At 50.2% G+C, this 16,970-nt stretch overlaps 2 protein-coding genes across 2 annotated transcripts; both read right to left on the bottom strand.

Moving 5' to 3' along the window:
- Positions 1-2,600: 2,600 nt before the first annotated feature.
- Positions 2,601-9,054, bottom strand: LOC148838897 (E3 ubiquitin-protein ligase TRIM16-like). Its single transcript, XM_088908076.1, has 6 exons — positions 8,421-9,054; positions 7,659-7,754; positions 6,830-7,063; positions 5,574-5,763; positions 5,160-5,213; positions 2,601-4,663 (listed from the first exon to the last, which is right to left on the bottom strand). The coding sequence occupies exons 1-6, from the start codon at positions 9,006-9,008 to the stop codon at positions 4,131-4,133; spliced, it is 1,695 nt and encodes a 564-aa protein (XP_088764202.1). The 5' UTR covers positions 9,009-9,054; the 3' UTR covers positions 2,601-4,130.
- A 1,299-nt stretch (positions 9,055-10,353) lies between these two features.
- On the bottom strand, positions 10,354-16,457 carry LOC148838896 (uncharacterized). The gene is made up of 3 exons (XM_088909309.1): positions 16,328-16,457; positions 14,727-14,818; positions 10,354-14,149 (listed from the first exon to the last, which is right to left on the bottom strand). The coding sequence occupies exon 3, from the start codon at positions 14,113-14,115 to the stop codon at positions 13,171-13,173; it is 945 nt and encodes a 314-aa protein (XP_088765435.1). The 5' UTR covers positions 14,116-14,149; positions 14,727-14,818; positions 16,328-16,457; the 3' UTR covers positions 10,354-13,170.
- Between the last annotated feature and the right edge of the window lie 513 nt (positions 16,458-16,970).

Here is a 16,970-nt window from a genome sequence, read left to right as displayed (position 1 = left end):
ACAGACAGGCCTCAATCCTTTCCTCACAGACAGGCCTCTGTCCCTTCCTCACAGACAGGCCTCTGTCTCTGCCTCACAGATAGGTCTCCATCCCTGCCTCAAAGACAGGCCTCTGTCTCTGCCTCATAGTCAGGCCTCAGTCTCTGCCTCACAGACAGGCCTCTGTCTGCCTCACAGACAAGCCTCAGTCTCTGCCTCACAGACAGGCCTCTGTCTGCCTCACAGACAAGCCTCTGTCTCTGCCTCACAGACATGTTGCACAAGAAGGCAGGAAATCAATCAGGGAGAGAAGGAGGAGAAATTTTGTGCAGAAGAATATTCCCAATGCCTGAAACATGCCCCACAACAGAAGGCTCCAGATTTTCTTTGAACCTGAGCTCTGGGAAAATATACTTATTGTTGGACTGGTTTTGATTTTGATACTGTTTATTAAGGCTTTCTAGGGGTTTCCTAAGAAATTATTTTAAATGAAAAGCAGGAAGGTCATAGATTAGTCTTAGTAATCAAATCCTTTTTGATTTATAGTTTTTTATACCTTTAATTGATATAGAAGTTATATGAATTTGAGCTGAAGCTCAGCTACCGATCACAATTCAGGAGGCACAGAGGACAGTTATTGAACCAAATCTGCTCAAGAACACTATATACATATAGAGAAATCTGTTTATCAAATGTTGAGGAGTATCTGGTATTGTAATGTTATAACTAAGGAAGAGTAATAAATAATACGATTCAATCAGACCGGTATAACTTGTTTGATAGTACAGTGGGTAACTGACAGACTGCTAGGAGCGAATGTTACATTATGGAAGCTGTTTAATGTGACAGAATCATACAGCACATGACCAACGCGGCCTTTTTACTGTGAAGTACAACAGGACATTGGGTTTTCAAAGGCAAGATCAAATCAGTTCAGCTCAAAGGGTCAGTCGGCACATCTAACCTGTTCGTAGCTAAGGATGTTGTCCAGCTGTTTCCTTGCAAATCTACATTGTGAGCCCAGAACTCTCACCTCAGGGGCAGGACTGCAGCACCAGGCACACGCGGCGCCAGCCCTGGCTTCTCTCCTGGCCAACCTGGGCCTGTCAGCACCTCTGCAGCTCCTGACAGAACTGGGACACTGGGCTAGTGAGACAGAGACGCTGGGACACTGGGCTAGTGGGACAGAGACGCTGGGACACTGGGCTAGTGAGACAGAGACGCTGGGACACTGGGCTAGTGAGACACTGAGTGACTGGGACACTGGAATAGTGGGACACTGAGTCACTGGGACACTGGAATAGTGGGACACTGACTCACTAGGACACTGGGATAGTGAGACAGACACTGGGACACTGGGCTAGTGAGACACTGAGTCATTGGGACACTGGGCTAGTGAGACACTGAGTCACTGGGATAGTGGGACAGTGAGACATTGGGACACTGAGACATTGGGGTAGTGGGGCACTGGGATAGTGGGACACTGAGACTTTGGGATAGCAGAACAGTGAGACAATGGGACAGTGGCAGAATTTTCAAATCAGATCTTAAACCGGATCTGCGGAGGGGAGATGGTGTCTGAATGAGCATGTGACTGGTTCCCTTTAACTGGTAACATGTTGTAGGAGAACCTGCTCATGTCCACCCACCCTGCCTGATGTAACATATGCACATTCTACTCTCTTCTACTGGCCTGACCAGTGTCCCCTTGTGTCTTAGCCTGAGTCAACACAAGCACTGTCCTTGACCACTCTTAAAATAAGAGTGCCTCTCACCTCTCACTCCTCCTCTCTCCCAGCCTTCGTTCTCCTGCTACATTACCTTTTCTTACTGCCTTGTCTTTCTCACACTTGAAGAAGGCTCCACGGCCGAAACGTTGTGTTTTCTTTCTTCTTCTTTCAGCATGGAATAAACCTATTACTTGTTCCTTTGCACTCTTAAAATAAGCTGGCCAAGGAACTGGTCTCACCACAAGACTGATCTCCCATTAAGATTGGACACGTTCTCCAGTGTTCTTTAATGATTTATAGGAAACGTGAATTGAAAATAGCTGCATTAAACTCTCTCTTACACCCTCCTGTGATGATGCCTGCGCTTATATTCTCCCTCAAGTGTCCTAAGGCTGCCCTCTAGTGGATCAGACTGACACAGACAGCTCACGACACAGCTGCTCTAAATGTGCTCCCGTGCTACTTCCCATGATAACTGGACACAGTATATCAAGATGAAAGTCTAGGACAAAGCAGTGTAGGTGTGGAAAAGTCCAAGAAAATGAAGATTTTTTTTCAGTTTTTCATGAGTGTGGCTGGGGTCAGTTCCAGACCAGCGTGCCTTCTGTGCACGTTCTCCTCTTGTCTGTGAGGGCTTCTTCCCAGTTCCAGAGACATGCTGGCCAGGCTAATCGGCGTCTGTAGGCTGTGGGTGTGTGTGTGTGCCCTGCAGTGGGCTGGCGTCCTGCCCTCGCGCCTGCTGCATCAGGGATAGGCACGGCGTGGGGTGTGAGGTCACCTACCGTGGTCGAGCACCTTCCCGATCGTGGAAGGACAGTCGAGATGTCAAGTTTATTTTGCTGGAATTTGAAAACGGTGGAGAAACAGATGAGTGCACTGATAAACAAAGGCTTCTCTATTTTGTGTTTATTGGTCTATTGCAGAGGACAAATATCAGAGAGTAATTCAGAGCCAATCATTTCTACACCCGTAGATCGAGCTCTTATTGATACAGATAGCTGTGCACAATTCATAATGAGATTGAACCATTGAAGTTGAAATGTCAGAAACCTACAGATATTTCTTCAAGAATCTTTCACATGGATTTGTTTGCTTCAGGTAAATTATCTAACGATAGTAGAAAAATTCACCCTCCCATTCTGGATAAACAAACAGGAACCGGATCTTTATGGTATAATTTCCTGAAACTCAGAGGGATCGTTCTGTGCTCTAACTCCTCTGAAAGTTTTACTGGGTCAGGATGTTCTGATCATCCAAGCCCAACTGGACAGTTGCAGGTAAATACACAGATCTGTATGTGCTGGAGGCAATGACAATACAAGAAATCCACAGGATTACTGAGGACTATTGCTGCCCCAGAGGAACAGTTCCATAAGTGAAGGATTACTGGATACATGTAGCAACAGATGTCTGACAGGACAAACAAGATCCTCAACAGGTTCACTTTGTGAGGTCCGGATGTGTTCGCAGGGCTGTACGGGCTGGCGGATCGTGAGGTCCGGATGTGTTCGCAGGGCTGTACGGGCTGGCGGATTGTGAGGTCCGGATGTGTTCGCAGGGCTGGCGGATTGTGAGGTCCGGATGTGTTCGCAGGGCTGTACGGGCTGGCGGATTGTGAGGTCCGGATGTGTTCGCAGGGCTGGCGGATTGTGAGGTCCGGATGTGTTCGCAGAGCTGTACGGGCTGGCGGATTGTAAGGTCCGGATGTGTTCGCAGGGCTGTACGGGCTGGCGGATTGTGAGGTCCGGATGTGTTCGCAGGGCTGTACGGGCTGGCGGATTGTGAGGTCCGGATGTGTTCGCAGGGCTGGCGGATTGTGAGGTCCGGATGTGTTAGCAGGGCTGTACGGGCTGGCGGATTGTGAGGTCCGGATGTGTTCGCAGGGCTGTACGGGCTGGCGGATTGTGAGGTCCGGATGTGTTCGCAGGGCTGGCGGATTGTGAGGTCCGGATGTGTTCGCAGGGCTGTACGGGCTGGCGGATTGTGAGGTCCGGATGTGTTCGCAGGGCTGGCGGATTGTGAGGTCCGGATGTGTTCGCAGGGCTATACAGGCTGGCGGATTGTGAGGTCCGGATGTGTTCGCAGGGCTGGCGGATTGTGAGGTCCGGATGTGTTCGCAGAGCTGTACGGGCTGGCGGATTGTGAGGTCCGGATGTGTTCGCAGGGCTGTACAGGCTGGCGGATTGTGAGGTCCGGATGTGTTCGCAGAGCTGTACGGGCTGGCGGATTGTGAGGTCCGGATGTGTTCGCAGGGCTGTACGGGCTGGCGGATTGTGAGGTCCGGATGTGTTCGCAGGGCTGGCGGATTGTGAGGTCCGGATGTGTTCGCAGGGCTATACGGGCTGGCGGATTGTGAGGTCCGGATGTGTTCGCAGAGCTGTACGGGCTGGCGGATTGTGAGGTCCGGATGTGTTCGCAGGGCTATACGGGCTGGCGGATGGACACGCTGTCGCCAGGGTTCACCACCCCGAAGCCCAGATACAGGGGCTCTGTGAAGCTGGCTTGGAAGCGGTGCAGCAGGGCCATGGTGTCCGAGACGCTGTAGATGGACAGAAGCCCCCTGCTGTGGTCCAGGAACACTCCCACCCTGTGTGAGCGAGGCGCGGGGACCGCCGTGGACTGGTTGTCGTGCCAGGCAGAGTACCCTGAGGCCGAGCACAGTACGCCCCAGGACTTGCTGCTGCGCCCCAGGCCGGCGAGCAGGCCCTGGCCCCTCCTCCCCATGCTCCTGTACGCCACGCCGACGAACACCTCCCTGCCGCCCCACTCCACCTCCCAGTAGAAGCGCTTCCCTGTCAAGGCCTCTCTGCACAGCGCCTGGTAGTAGCTGTCGAAGCGCTCCGGGTGCGAGGGGTAGGGCTGCACCTCCCTTGTGCGCACCAGCCTGCGGTTCCCCTCGGACAGGAGCAGGTTGGGGTGCAACGTGTTGGGGTCCAGGAAGAGCTGGCAGCAGCCTGAGCGCAGGGGAGAAACACGAGAGGGAGAGAAGTTAAAACTGCTCCCTGGAGTCTCACCCCCAAGGCAGCTCAGCTCCCAGGCCCCTCTGATGTTGTCCAGCTGGTGGGCCATGATGGAAGAGATCCATCCATTCTCTAACCACTTCATCCAGTACAGGGTCATGGGGGAGCTGGAGCCTATCCCAGCATGCAACAGCTGCCAGGCAGGGTACCCCCTGGACGGGACGCTAGTCCATGACTGGGCGGACACACACACACACGTTCACAGTCTCTCACAGCAGGGACATTTTCCCCACAAGCCAATCAACCTACCAGTATGTCTGCGGGCTATGGGGGATACCAGAGCACACAGAAGAAACACACGCGAATACTGGAAGAACACGCAAGCTCCACACAGACAGCACCCCAGGAATCGAACTGCACCATCTTGCTGCCTGACCCCCACCCACTGACCCAAAACTAAAATGCATCAAAAATAAAAGCAAAAACTCACATTTCAAAAACTCCGCTCTGTTCCTGGGCTCTGGAGTGGTCTGTAATCTAATCACTTTGTGGAAGACAGAGGAAACAAGAGAAGGACACCTGTGAATTGACTCACAGACAACCAGGATGAACCAGCAGCCCCAGCCTCCCCCCAACTCCAGCACTCTGGCTCCTGAAACAGATGAGCTGCTGATACAGAGGAGCTCTTTACAGCAGATTTTAGGTGAGAAATATCTGAGGCCATGCTGTAAGCTGTGTTTCACAGCCTCCCTGCTTGAGGTCAGTACAACAGTACAGTTCAAAAGCCCCAGTGGAGGTCAGTAGAGAGTAGTAGAGAGCATAAAGCTGGTTTTCCTGTGTGCTAGCAGCTCAAACGTTTCTGAGCAGCGTGCTCACTGTGTGCTCACTGTGTGCTGACAGTTACCGTTGTGTAACAGGCTGCTTGATGTGTCTTCAGTCCAGCCTGCTGGGTCTGATGTAGCCCTGCAGACGCTCTCCAGAAGCTCCCTCATGTCAGAGACGGCCTTCCTCACCGCCGCCAGAGAGAAGTCTGGCCGGGCCGGGCTGGAGGGGGCGCGGCCGGGTTCGGGAGGGGAGTGCGCGGGTGGGACGCTCTGCGGCACAGAACAGAAGACACGTTCTCTCCTCAAGAAAACGCCATTTGTGGTTCTAACAGAATCTAAAGCTGATTATGGGAATAAGCTCATCAATTAATATTTTAAAACCTGAGTCTGTTCTGGTGTGGGTGCCTGACTGCTCCAGGGGAACTTTCAGAACCTTCTGACACGAGAGCAGTATGGGCTTTAGATGTCAGCCACTGCGGTTCTAGCACCTCCCCCTGGCGAGCTGTGGCCCTGCAGGCGCCTGGGGACCAGCTCAGGGAGTGATTAAGAGCTGATTGCACTGAACACCTGGAGCCCCTGTGGCAGTCCAGGACTGTGACTGGAGACCCCCCACTAGATTGAAAGAAGCAAGTCACCTCTACCTTTTTACCAAAATATAGCCAACCACTGTTCACACAGATGTAATGTTAGACACTGTGCTTACTGTCATTTATTCTGAGCTTCCCATTGTGCCCGAAAACTGCACAGTGCATCAAAACACAAAACTATATGTTTTTGAAAAAATACTTAGTTTCAGGGAATGTCTATTGAATTCCCTGGGCACGAAAAACATCAGAAAATGACTATTCTGTAACAAAACCCCAACACCTAGTGTGAGAGGGACATAGGTTCAAACAAGATGGAGATTCTTGGATGGACTACAGGCCCCAGAATGCTGTGGGGATTGAGCCGCTGGCCTTCGTCACCTGACCAGCTGGTGCAAGACAATTGGTCATGTGACAATTTAAAATGCAGGAAGCTCAGGCTTGCAGCTGTCAGTCAAGCTGTTGTGTGGGAACAGAGGGCAGGTCCTCTGCAGTTCACCCTCCCTGGGGCAAGGGAGAAGGCACTGACTGACCAAGGAACCCAGGGAACTGTGAGCTGTTTGAAAGTCTTCTGTGAAGAGTCTGAGGTAGTTTAAAGCCTTGCTACAATAAAGAGGGACTGGAAGAATCTAGTTAGCAGCTCAAAAAGGAAGTAGGATTTTGTTTTGAGTGGTGTTTTGGGTTTGTATTTTCCTATAACGTAACCCAGAGCACCTCTCTCCACCTCAGGTTGCCCTGTGTGCCACAGCTACCTGGAGGAAATGGAGGGTGTCCTTGACTTGCAAGAGCTGCTCCACCTCTGCCTCCCTCCTCCTGAGCTGCTCCATCTCCTTCTCCAGCCTCCCAACGATGGCCTCGGCCTCCCTCACCGCCCTCCGCTCCTGCTCGGCAATCTGCCCCAAAGCCGCGGAGCGGATTCTCTCCACCGTGTGCGCCAGCTCGCCGAAGATCTCCGCGCTCTCCGCCAGCGCCTCCCGCGCAGTGCTCTGCTCGCGGGATGGGAAACACACCTCAGCTCGGAGGCCAGGGTGCTGCCAGTCTGAGCAGAAATCTGACTCGCCGAGCACGTCAGGCCCCGATCGTGAACCACTGGCAGGGGTGCCCTGCAGGAGGCTGGCACCCTGTCCAGTCCTGCACCCTATGCTTCTGGGATGGGCTGAGGAGGATCCAATTACCAGAAGGTCCTGCCAAGCGCCTGCTTACATTGTCTGTGTTATGTGCATTTCATTGAATTATATTTAGCTTATGTATTCTTAAATGATAACTGTGCCATGAACCTATGCACAAATTAAATCCCACCTTGTGCGTGTCAGTGCCTCCCAGACAGGTAACCCGCCTGCTCACTGGAATCTCTGCACTGTGGGAGAGACCAGCCAGCCCATCCCAGACAAAGTTCAGGTCCTGCTCCGAACAGGAGTTCTCCTGCGAAAGGGCTCGTTCTTGGAACACGCTGTCCTGCGTGCTGTTGTTCACATAGTTTTGTGTTGATTCCAAGTCTTGTGAGCCCGCAGATCAGAAACAACTTTCAGTTCCTCATGACGCCTGTGAATGTGTGATTCTCTCGCCGGTAGAAATGCCCACCTTGACTGACTCCACGCCCTGTTTCGCCCTCTGCAGCTCTTCCCACCTCTGCTGGGTTGTGTGTCGGATTTCCATCTGCATTCCCCTCAGCTGCTCCTGTTGAGACACAGGCATGGCTGATCAGCGACGGCGCTAAGTCTCCCGTCTCCTCGCTGCACACCGTCGCCTGACCTGCGTCTCCTGGCCACGCGTCAGGCTGTGAGCCCCTCCTGGGGCTTGATCATGTCAATGAAGGAACTTCTTTACCGACACTTAACACAGGAGGGTTTGATAAGGTCAGGCCACTTTCATCAGTACTTTAATATTATCTTGCAGATGTATTTCTTAAACTAAAAATTCTCAAAATTATAAAAATACTATATAAAATACTACATTTCCACTAACCAGAGTGTGGGTTGGTCCCCAGGTTACATAGAAAAGGCAGGATTACCCTCAGTATAGAATTCAAGTGAGACAGTAATTAGAATGTGCACATAAACAGCAAAAACCTCGCTAACACATAAGAATATTTTTCCATACAATGTTTTTTGACTTGCAGTGTTTGTCAAGAGTGGCAATGTCAGTTGTAGTTAAATATCTGAACCTGTGTTTTCCTGCTGATGTGGACGGGCTGAGTGAGACCCTGAGGGACAGGCCAGCTCTCCTGCAGCTGGTTCCCACACTCCTCCAAACCGGACTTGTCCACCAGCACAAAGACTCAAACCTGCCCAGTGTCTCGTGTGCCTGTCCAGCTCACGGTGGGCCTCAGTGTCTGCTCTCTACCTGCTTCAGGGCCCTCTGCTCCTCCACAGGGACGGTGTCGTGGTCTCGGTGGCCGTGCAGGGTGCACAGCAGGCAGATGCACGCGAGGTCAGTCAGGCAGTAAACCTCCAGAGCCCGGCCGTGCTGCAGGCACAGCGCCTCCTGCAGGCGCTCCGCGGGGCTGACCAGCCTGTGCCCAGCGAGGACGCGAGACTCCTGATGGGGCCTCAGGTGTGGTGCACAGTAGGAGGCCGAACACACCACACAGGACTTCACGGCGCTCAGCTTCGGACCCGTGCAGACGTCACACAGCACCCCCCCGGGCCCGGCCGGGCTGGGGCTTGGGCCCGAGGGAGGGTCCAGCTCGGTCCTCCTCAGGCTGTCGATGAGCTCGGCCAGCACGGTGCTCTTGGCCAGGACAGGCCTGGTGCTGAAAGCTCTGCGGCACTGGGGACAGCTGTACAGCCCATCGAGGGCGCTCTGATCCCAGTGGCGCTGGATACATTCCTGGCAGTAGCTGTGCCCGCAGGGAGTGGTGACCGGCTGCTTCAGCATACAGAGACACACAGGACACAGGAGCTGGTCCTCCATCCACTGGCCACTGGCCATTCTCTGACCACAGGCAGCAGGGCTGTAAGAGAGCAAGCCTGGGCAAGAATACAGGACTCGCCCTCGGCTCAGGACTTATATACAACCGGACACACCCCTCTGGCCCGGCGCCAGAGGAAGAGAACAGAAACTCCTGAACAACAGGGGCTGGAGAAGCTAAAAATGTGATCCAGTGACTTGAAAACTGGGCTGACAGGAAATAAACTCTCACCTAGAACGTGTGGGAGATTAGGAGATTAGGAGATCAGAATCAGGTGTCACATGGCTGTCGGTAAAATGTGGTTTTTGACAAGAAAGCAGGTTTGCCTGCTGATGTCAGACACTTATAACTACAAAATCAGAGGACATCTTTATAGATAATTCTCGTTAACTAATAGACTCTACAGGCTTAGGTGCTGTGAAATTTGAAGGAAACTGCGATTGCTCTGACAAAAAAATGCAGGACCCATCCGCCCTGGTGTGACTAGCAGCTAGAACAGTGAGGAACATTAACCCAGTGCCCCAGTCTGGCAATGGGTAAAACCAGCATTGAGGGGCCAGATGCTCATGTTAACCTGTCAGGGCACTGTAGACGTGAGGGACCAGATGTGGAGGACTGAAACAACCCTCAGCCAGCAACCGAGAGATTAACAAGAAACTTGTTTTCTTGTAGACTGGAGCATTTAGAAACATTGCTTACACGGACACCAGAGAAGTGGAATTCACCCGGTATTTTTCAAAGTAAGAAGTTAACAATGTAGTTTAGCGTGTGATTGTTTTTAGCTCTGACAGGTCAGTGAGTTGGAGCGGTATGGGGCCGTGGTAGTCAGTGCAGCTGCCTGACAGCCCCTCCCGCACCTGGTCGGCTCTTGTGCTCTTGCCTGGGGTTGAGGTGGCTCCAGCAGCAGGTGTTTTTTATGCTGATGGTGCCAGTCCTGATGAGTGACATCGTACAGAATTTCCCCCAGGCAGTTTCCGACACCTCCAGCTCGGCTGCATTCCCGACAGACAGGCAGGCTCAGATCCCTCCCAGAGATGCAGCCGAGCTCGATGTGGAAGTGCTGCTCCCTGCACTGGACACTACAGGGGTCAGACCTGCCCTCAGCGGCCACTGTGCGAGTACTGTCCTGTGGACAGGCTCCAGCTCGGCCGTGACCCATGGGATAAAGCAGTCAGAAAATGCATGGATGGATTTTCAGTCACCTGAGTTTATTTTAGATTTGAATGCTTTAGAGACGCATCTGAAACCTCTGGACACCCCAAGTAGGCATGACGCAGCATTAAGATAAGTTGTCACATGTAGGAATGGTGCAGAGGTGTGTTTTGCCACATTGAAACAACGGCTTACAAACAGAAACGAAGAGACTGCAATCTAAATTAGTTTATTCTTGAGTGAGAAGGTTGTTCTCAGTGTTAATTAACAGAGCAGTTCAGGTTAAAGTCCATCATCAAACAATTTTCAAGAAATGTTAAAGATGGTATTTATTTCCATTTCTTACTGTAATTTCAGAGGCCAATATTTAAAAAGGATACTGCATCACGACCCAACCACAGCTTGATCACAATTATCACAATGGCATTATCAGGTTTTACAGCATTAAAGAAATAACACTGTCTTCATTTTGTAGTAAGTAGGCGCTGCTTTTCAGTTCAAAAATCATTTTGCCATCATAAAAAATATTTTCAAGGCAAATCAGAACAAAATAAAATAATAAAAACTTTTTTTTCCCCAATGTGTGGAAGCTGACGAGACAGGTGCATACAGGCAGTCTGCTGAATGCATCTGTGTACTTTCACTAGACACTCAAAAATCAGGGACGTTTGAATCAACAGAGCCGGAGAAAGTTACAGATAAGACCAGTCGTCCCCTCTCACTCACTTGCCTGTTAGTAAGTTACATACTGATGCCCAACAAAAACAGCAGTCCATGCTTCTCATCAAGAGAAATGTTCGTTATTTTTTAAATTGTGAGAACGTTTGTTGACAGTTTGAGTGGTACTACTACTTGGGGTAAAATAAAAAGTGATTTCATTAAAACGCAAGGAGTTGAACATTTAGAATTTGAACTGAATCATCATTGTCAAAATGAGTAAAGAATCTGTCTAAAACCTCTACTCAAAAAGAGCACTTTACTGAACACAGAAACAGCGGAAGACACGACTGCCCTGCCTCAGTAATGACGATCACTCGATTTATGTCGGCATGAGTGGAGCTGTCCCAGTTCTGCAGGACACTGCCCGCAGAAAGAGGTGTCCCGCTTCAACAATCAAAGGAGAAGAAAAACCGGGATCGGCTCTGTGAAGGACAGGGCACAGCCAGGAAGGCCCAGGGCCATCACAGCCATCTGCACAATAACCATCTACAGCAGGAGAAGAACCCACCTGCACCCCAGCCCTCTGACTGAACAAGACCTGCCTGCTCACAGGGATCAGGGTCACATGCTGAGAGCTGCGAGAGGAGGTCACTGTCGTCTGTGGCCAGAGACCACGGAGGAGCTGGCCAGGAGAGAGATGGGTACTTGGCCATGTTGCCTTGACAGCGCTGCCAGAAGACAGGATGCACACATGTGGTAGTGAGTGCTGCAGGGACTCAGTGTTTCAAGTCGGCTTCAGAGTGGAGGAAGTATGGTGGCTCAGACAGAACCTCCGTTAATTTAAGAATGGTGCTGGTTCAGACTGAGGGTCCACACTGCTTACTGATCACTTACCTAGCAATACACTGCCAACAGTTTCCCATCCCTGAAGCTGATTATTAAGTCTCAATTTCCAAGAAGAAAAGCACAATGTCCTGCAGCGCTAGGATCACACTGGCAAGACCTCTGGAGAACACTGATCCTGCGGCCGACGACACTGGCCAGCAGGAAGAGAGGCAGGACGTCCCACAGCTGTCTGTCCAGAGGCTGATCAGGACTGAGAGTCAGCACTGCCAGCCCCGTGTCTCCGCTCAGAGGGGTCAGAGCCGATCCCAGCTCTCAGTTTGACAGTGTGATACACAGAGGAAATGCATCATGATTCTTTCATCTGGGTTTTTGTTCACATCTTTTGTTGTTTTGTTTCATAGCAGTTCAAAATATTTAAATCTGTCAGACCTGAGTGTTGTTTCTTTTGTGCATCAGTACACATTCAAGATCACACAAATGCCTCTTTTTGAATGATCGCAGAAAATCAGCTTTAAAAACACTAGTAGAGCAATTTGTTACAAATACCCACAAAACATCATGTAAAAATGATCCTCCTTCTTCAGTTTGAAATACACTCAGTTGTCCCTCGTATCCTTGATTTATTTTTTTTTTGAACCAGTGAACCAGTGATCAGAAAGTTTCCTCTGTTCTAGACTAAAGGATACTGGTCTCTTTGATACTTATATACTTACAGGTCATGCCTTTCGAAGGGGAGGAAGAACTGCAGTGCCGTTGTGCCACCTAGAGGTTCAGAGCAAAAGCTACTGTTTTTACCAGCCAGTTTGAGACGCATCCAATCAGCTCAGGAAGTGGTTCACAAGCCCAGAGAAGGGGGGAAACATTAGTCTTGCCTTATACCGGCCGCCAGCCCATCTTGTGTCTGAGCAGAAGTCATGGAGCTCATCGGGAAAACTTGGAACATCTGCTGTTGTTTTTTTATCTGGGCTTTGAATCGACACAAGATCTGGGAAAAGCCAGAGCTCACCTGAGTTCGCTGGCCACAGACACAAGGAGGTTGGACCACTTTAATTAAATAGTCACTAATCACTTTACATAATGTTCTCTGAAGTGGGTCAAGGGTGTGCTCTTATTCTGAACTTCAGATTTTTATTGTTGCATTAAAAAAAACACCCCGTCTTGTTGGACAGGTAGGACACTCGGCCAGTGCATCGTGTAAGGCAGTCCAGTTCAGAAGAGGGCACACCCTGGTGGAGCAGCTGCTGGGACGCCAGAAACTCCCACATCTCCCCCACACTGAAGCAGTCTGCTGCTGAGCCTGGTGAGCTGTTCTTCATTCCATCGAGCAAAGCCACACAAAAACCTGTCGGAGAGTCAACAATAAATAAACTGTATTGCTCAGGAGGTGGTGATCTCTGTCTGGGTGGTACCTGCCCTCGCAGTACGGGGGCTTGCGCTTGACCTCTCAGGGGGGCTCCGCTGGCGCAGCAGGGACGCCCCGATCTCCGGCGGCGCGCGGGGACCCGCGGCGCTCAGGAGCGGCCGTCAGTGCAGGATGAACTTCTGCTCGCACTCGAAGCAGTAGTACGGCTCGTCCTCGGTGTGCACCTTCTGGTGCTTCTTGAAGTAGTTGGACTGCTTGCACTGCTGCCCGCAGACGCTGCACTGGTAGGTCTTCTCGCCGGCGTGGATGAGCTGGTGCCGGTGCAGGTTGCTGAAGCTCTGGAAGACGTCGCCGCACACGGCACACTTGCAGTAGCTCTCGCCGGTGCACTGCCGCTGGTGGTACTCCAGGCTCCGCCGCAGGGAGAACCGCTTCTCACAGGTGCCGCAGTGGAAGGGCTTCTCCCCAGAGTGCATCTGCTGGTGCCGCTTCAGGTGGTCCATCCTCTTGTAGGCCTTGTCGCACTCGGAGCAGGCGTAGGGCTTGTGGTCCGGGTCCACCTGCTGGTACCGCGTGAAGCTCATGTGGGGGGTGAAGCCGTCGGCGCGGATGGTGAAGTGGTGGGGCCGCTTCCGCTGGGGCGCCCTCGCCACTCCCGGGGCCCCCCCGCCCCCCGTGGACGAGGGGGCCGCCGCCACCGCCGCCCCCTGGCCCGTCTCGAAGAAGGGCTCTGCGTGGAAGACCTCTTTGTAGACCACGTGCCGGCTCTGCAGGTGCTGCGGCAGCTCGCCAGCGTCGGAGCCTTCCTCGTAATTCTCCTGCGGAAGGAAGCAGCCGAACTCCGAGCCCCTGGACTGGGCGAGCGGGAGGCGCAGGGACTCCAGCCCGGACAGCTCCTCCTTCAGGTGCTCTGGCGTGGCTTCGGCATGGACACACTCCACTTCACACAGCTCCTCTTTGATCTGGACACATTCCACCTCCCACTCCTCCTGCTTGATCTCGTCAAACTCTGGGTCGGGCAGCTCCTGCTTGATCTGTACCAGCTCCACGTCGGGAAACTCCTGCTTGAGGTCCGAGACCTCGCAGCTCCCAAGCACCGACTCCATTGCTGCGCTGTGAGCTCCGTCCGCTGCAGTACGTCTGTGTGGAAGATCCCAACAGCAGGAATTAGGCATCCCGCACGTCGGGTTCAACAATTTGGAAACAACAGCAGAGGCACCTACACCTGCACTCACTAGCGGGAATGAGCGTTCATTACAATTGCCAAATCCGTCTGTGACAAAGGCGTGAAGATTTACAAAACATATTGAGTGTAAATTCATCAATATTTTGTAACTATACACAAATGCAGCGGGTGTATCTATGTATATTGTTGCTGAATTTGCACAGAAAATTAGAAACCTGCAGAACCTGTGGGTTCATATTAAACAGAAATGCCCCAAGAGGGGAAGCCTAATAAACCACATTTATACAAAGATCTCTGGATCATAAGAAACACACATAAGCCACATGGAAAAGTAAAGCAAACTGCAACAGTGGCATTTCTGTGTTGCCATAATTCTTTAAAGGTTTAGATTCAGAAAAGCATGAATATTACTTGGCAATTTTTATAAGAGTGTCCCCTACATTTAGATTTTAATTATCTTATCTACAGCCCCTGTGGAAGTGTAGCTTGTCTTCCTAAAGCAATCTGACACCACTACTCCAACCCCGGTACCTCTTAACGATGGGTCAGTGGAGAGATGTCATTCGCACAGCCTTCCAAAGAGCAGGACTCATTCTGGGCCACGACAGCGAGTCGCTGCTGACCTGCAGGAGGAGAGAGAAATAGTTCAGATAACATCCATCCATTTGAGAGAAGGTAAAGTCACAACAATTGAAATCTTTTAAAGAACATTCTTAAAAAATAGGTCTTTATTTCTAAAGATGCTGAAATAATGTCTCTGTGGCAGGTGGATGTTCTAATGTAACTTTTAATAAAACAACAAAGACATACAGAGTTCACATATTTACAGAAACTCAGAGAATCTTATCCCAGATGGTGAAAGGAAAGCCCAGCAGCTCCTCCTATCAACCAAACAAAATCACGTCACTAAATGAATTTCCTCTGTTCCAGGACCCCAGGACGTACAACCAAGACTCGGAAGTTCAAGGAGGCAGCTCCTCTGTCACCAGAAAACTTTCAGGCGGTGCCAGTGTTTCCAGGAATGTGGAGAGTGACGACCCTCAACCAGATACAAATTCTCCAGATGCTCCTGGGGTCACAGCAGTCCTACAGCCCCACAGCCTAAAAGAACTGAGCCTCTTCAGTCTTGAACAGAGAAGACTGATTCAAGTGGTATCTGATTCAAGCATTCAGAGATCTCACAGGTGCTGATAAACTCAACCCAAATTGACTTTTAAAATCAGTGAAACACAAATAAAAGGAAAAGTGGAATCTACAGACAAGAGCATTTGAAACCAAGAACAGAAGGCAATTTTTCCCTTAAAGGGTTAAGGGAGTCTGGAACAAGCTGCTCAGCCACGTGGTTTAAGCAGATATACTCGCTTCTTTAACGAAAAGACAGGATGACATCCTGGGATCAATTAGCTAACTATCAAATGGGCTAAATGGCCTCTTCTTGTTTGTAATCTTCTTAAATGTAGAACTTGTTGGATATTCGTTGTATTTACCATCGGTCTATAGAGAAATTTACTCTTTACCTCAGATACAAGTCCCGTTTATTTACATACCTGATAACCTGACACGACAGTGTCAATATGTCATTTATTCATATAGATGTCGCTGTTTCAGAACAGAAATATTAACTAGACTTAAAAGGAGGACAGATTGAAGAACTACCCGTAAAACAAAAGAGTAACAAAAAGATTTTACACACAGGAGCGTCCTGTGGAAAATACTGTTAAATTTCAAGAGGCACCTCTGTGCCGTCACACACAGCAGCCTGGGAAAGTGTCTGCAAGGACCGGACAGGAAAATAAACCGGTTTAAAGGCGCCTTCGGGGTCTCGGCTCTCCGCGCTTTCAAACTTCACACCGCGGCTCCGCGTCCAGCCCGTCCGAGAGCCGCCGGCCCGCACGCACAAGTCCAGACACCGCTGCCAGCCTCTCTCCCGACTGAGGAGAGCGCGTTTCCGAGCTCATACACATGAAGAAGTTCCTTATTGTTATTTGTCTTTTCGCAGGTTCTTAAACGCCGTTCCGATCAAACACAAATCCCGTACGAGGTCGCAGTAAAGGCGAAGAGATCTCGCAACGATTGCAATAAGTTAACTTTATGCAAACAGTATTATATACATATATTTAACAAAAACTCACAGTCTTGTTTCCAGTGCAGTTTAGAACCCACTATTCAAATTCAAATATTTTATTTACGTGCGATCTTTCCTAGTCCCTATTCCGTCTTCGTTACTTCTCTCGGTGTCCGTCAACAACACCGTCCCCCTCTGCTCCAGGCGGAATACAACCAACAGTTCCGTGTTTTTTTTTGTTCCTAGCCACTAGTTTGGGTTGTAGCAGGGAGCGTGGCACCAATAAAATCTCTCCTACACTGTACGTCATTACTCCAAAATATGACTCACAAAGAATACTTTTCAAGATCTTCTAATTAAGGCTGAATATTATAATGTCGTGTACAATATACAGTATGTACATGGACATGGATAATATGGTCTGCTAAATACAATTTAAATTGGAATAATATCAAATCCATGACAATAGTAATAATTAAACGCATTAATTATTAGTTATTATAATTCCCATAGTATGAGGGGCTTATTTTCATTTGGAACCTGTATGTGCTGTACAGTGTGCTGTGTACAGTATCCAATGTGCAGTGTACAGTGTGCTGTGTACCTACAAAAAAATTGCTTATATCTAGAAACTTTCAATAAAAACATTTTTTGTGAGATTGAATTAAAATAAAATGCAGATAGCTGACAGGGACAAATTGTCTGACCAT

The sequence above is a fragment of the Atractosteus spatula genome, chromosome 2 (genome assembly GCF_055471065.1).
Source record: "Atractosteus spatula isolate fAtrSpa1 chromosome 2, fAtrSpa1.hap1, whole genome shotgun sequence".
NCBI lineage: Eukaryota > Metazoa > Chordata > Actinopteri > Semionotiformes > Lepisosteidae > Atractosteus > Atractosteus spatula.
The sequence above is the reverse complement of the archived record's forward strand: the minus strand, read 5'-3'. Positions and strand labels throughout refer to the sequence as shown.

Bases quoted from the DNA above. Each gene is read 5' to 3' on its own strand.
- LOC148838896 (XM_088909309.1), bottom strand. From the start codon at position 14,115: ATGGAGTCGGTGCTTGGGAGCTGCGAGGTCTCGGACCTCAAGCAGGAG.
- LOC148838897 (XM_088908076.1), bottom strand. From the start codon at position 9,008: ATGGCCAGTGGCCAGTGGATGGAGGACCAGCTCCTGTGTCCTGTGTGT. The intron at 7,755-8,420 runs GTAGAGAGCAGA...GTGTCTCAACAG, and splicing joins AGCAGAGGGCCCTGAAGCAG to GAGCAGCTGAGGGGAATGCA. The intron at 5,764-6,829 runs GTAGCTGTGGCA...TCTGTGCCGCAG, and splicing joins ACACCCTCCATTTCCTCCAG to AGCGTCCCACCCGCGCACTC.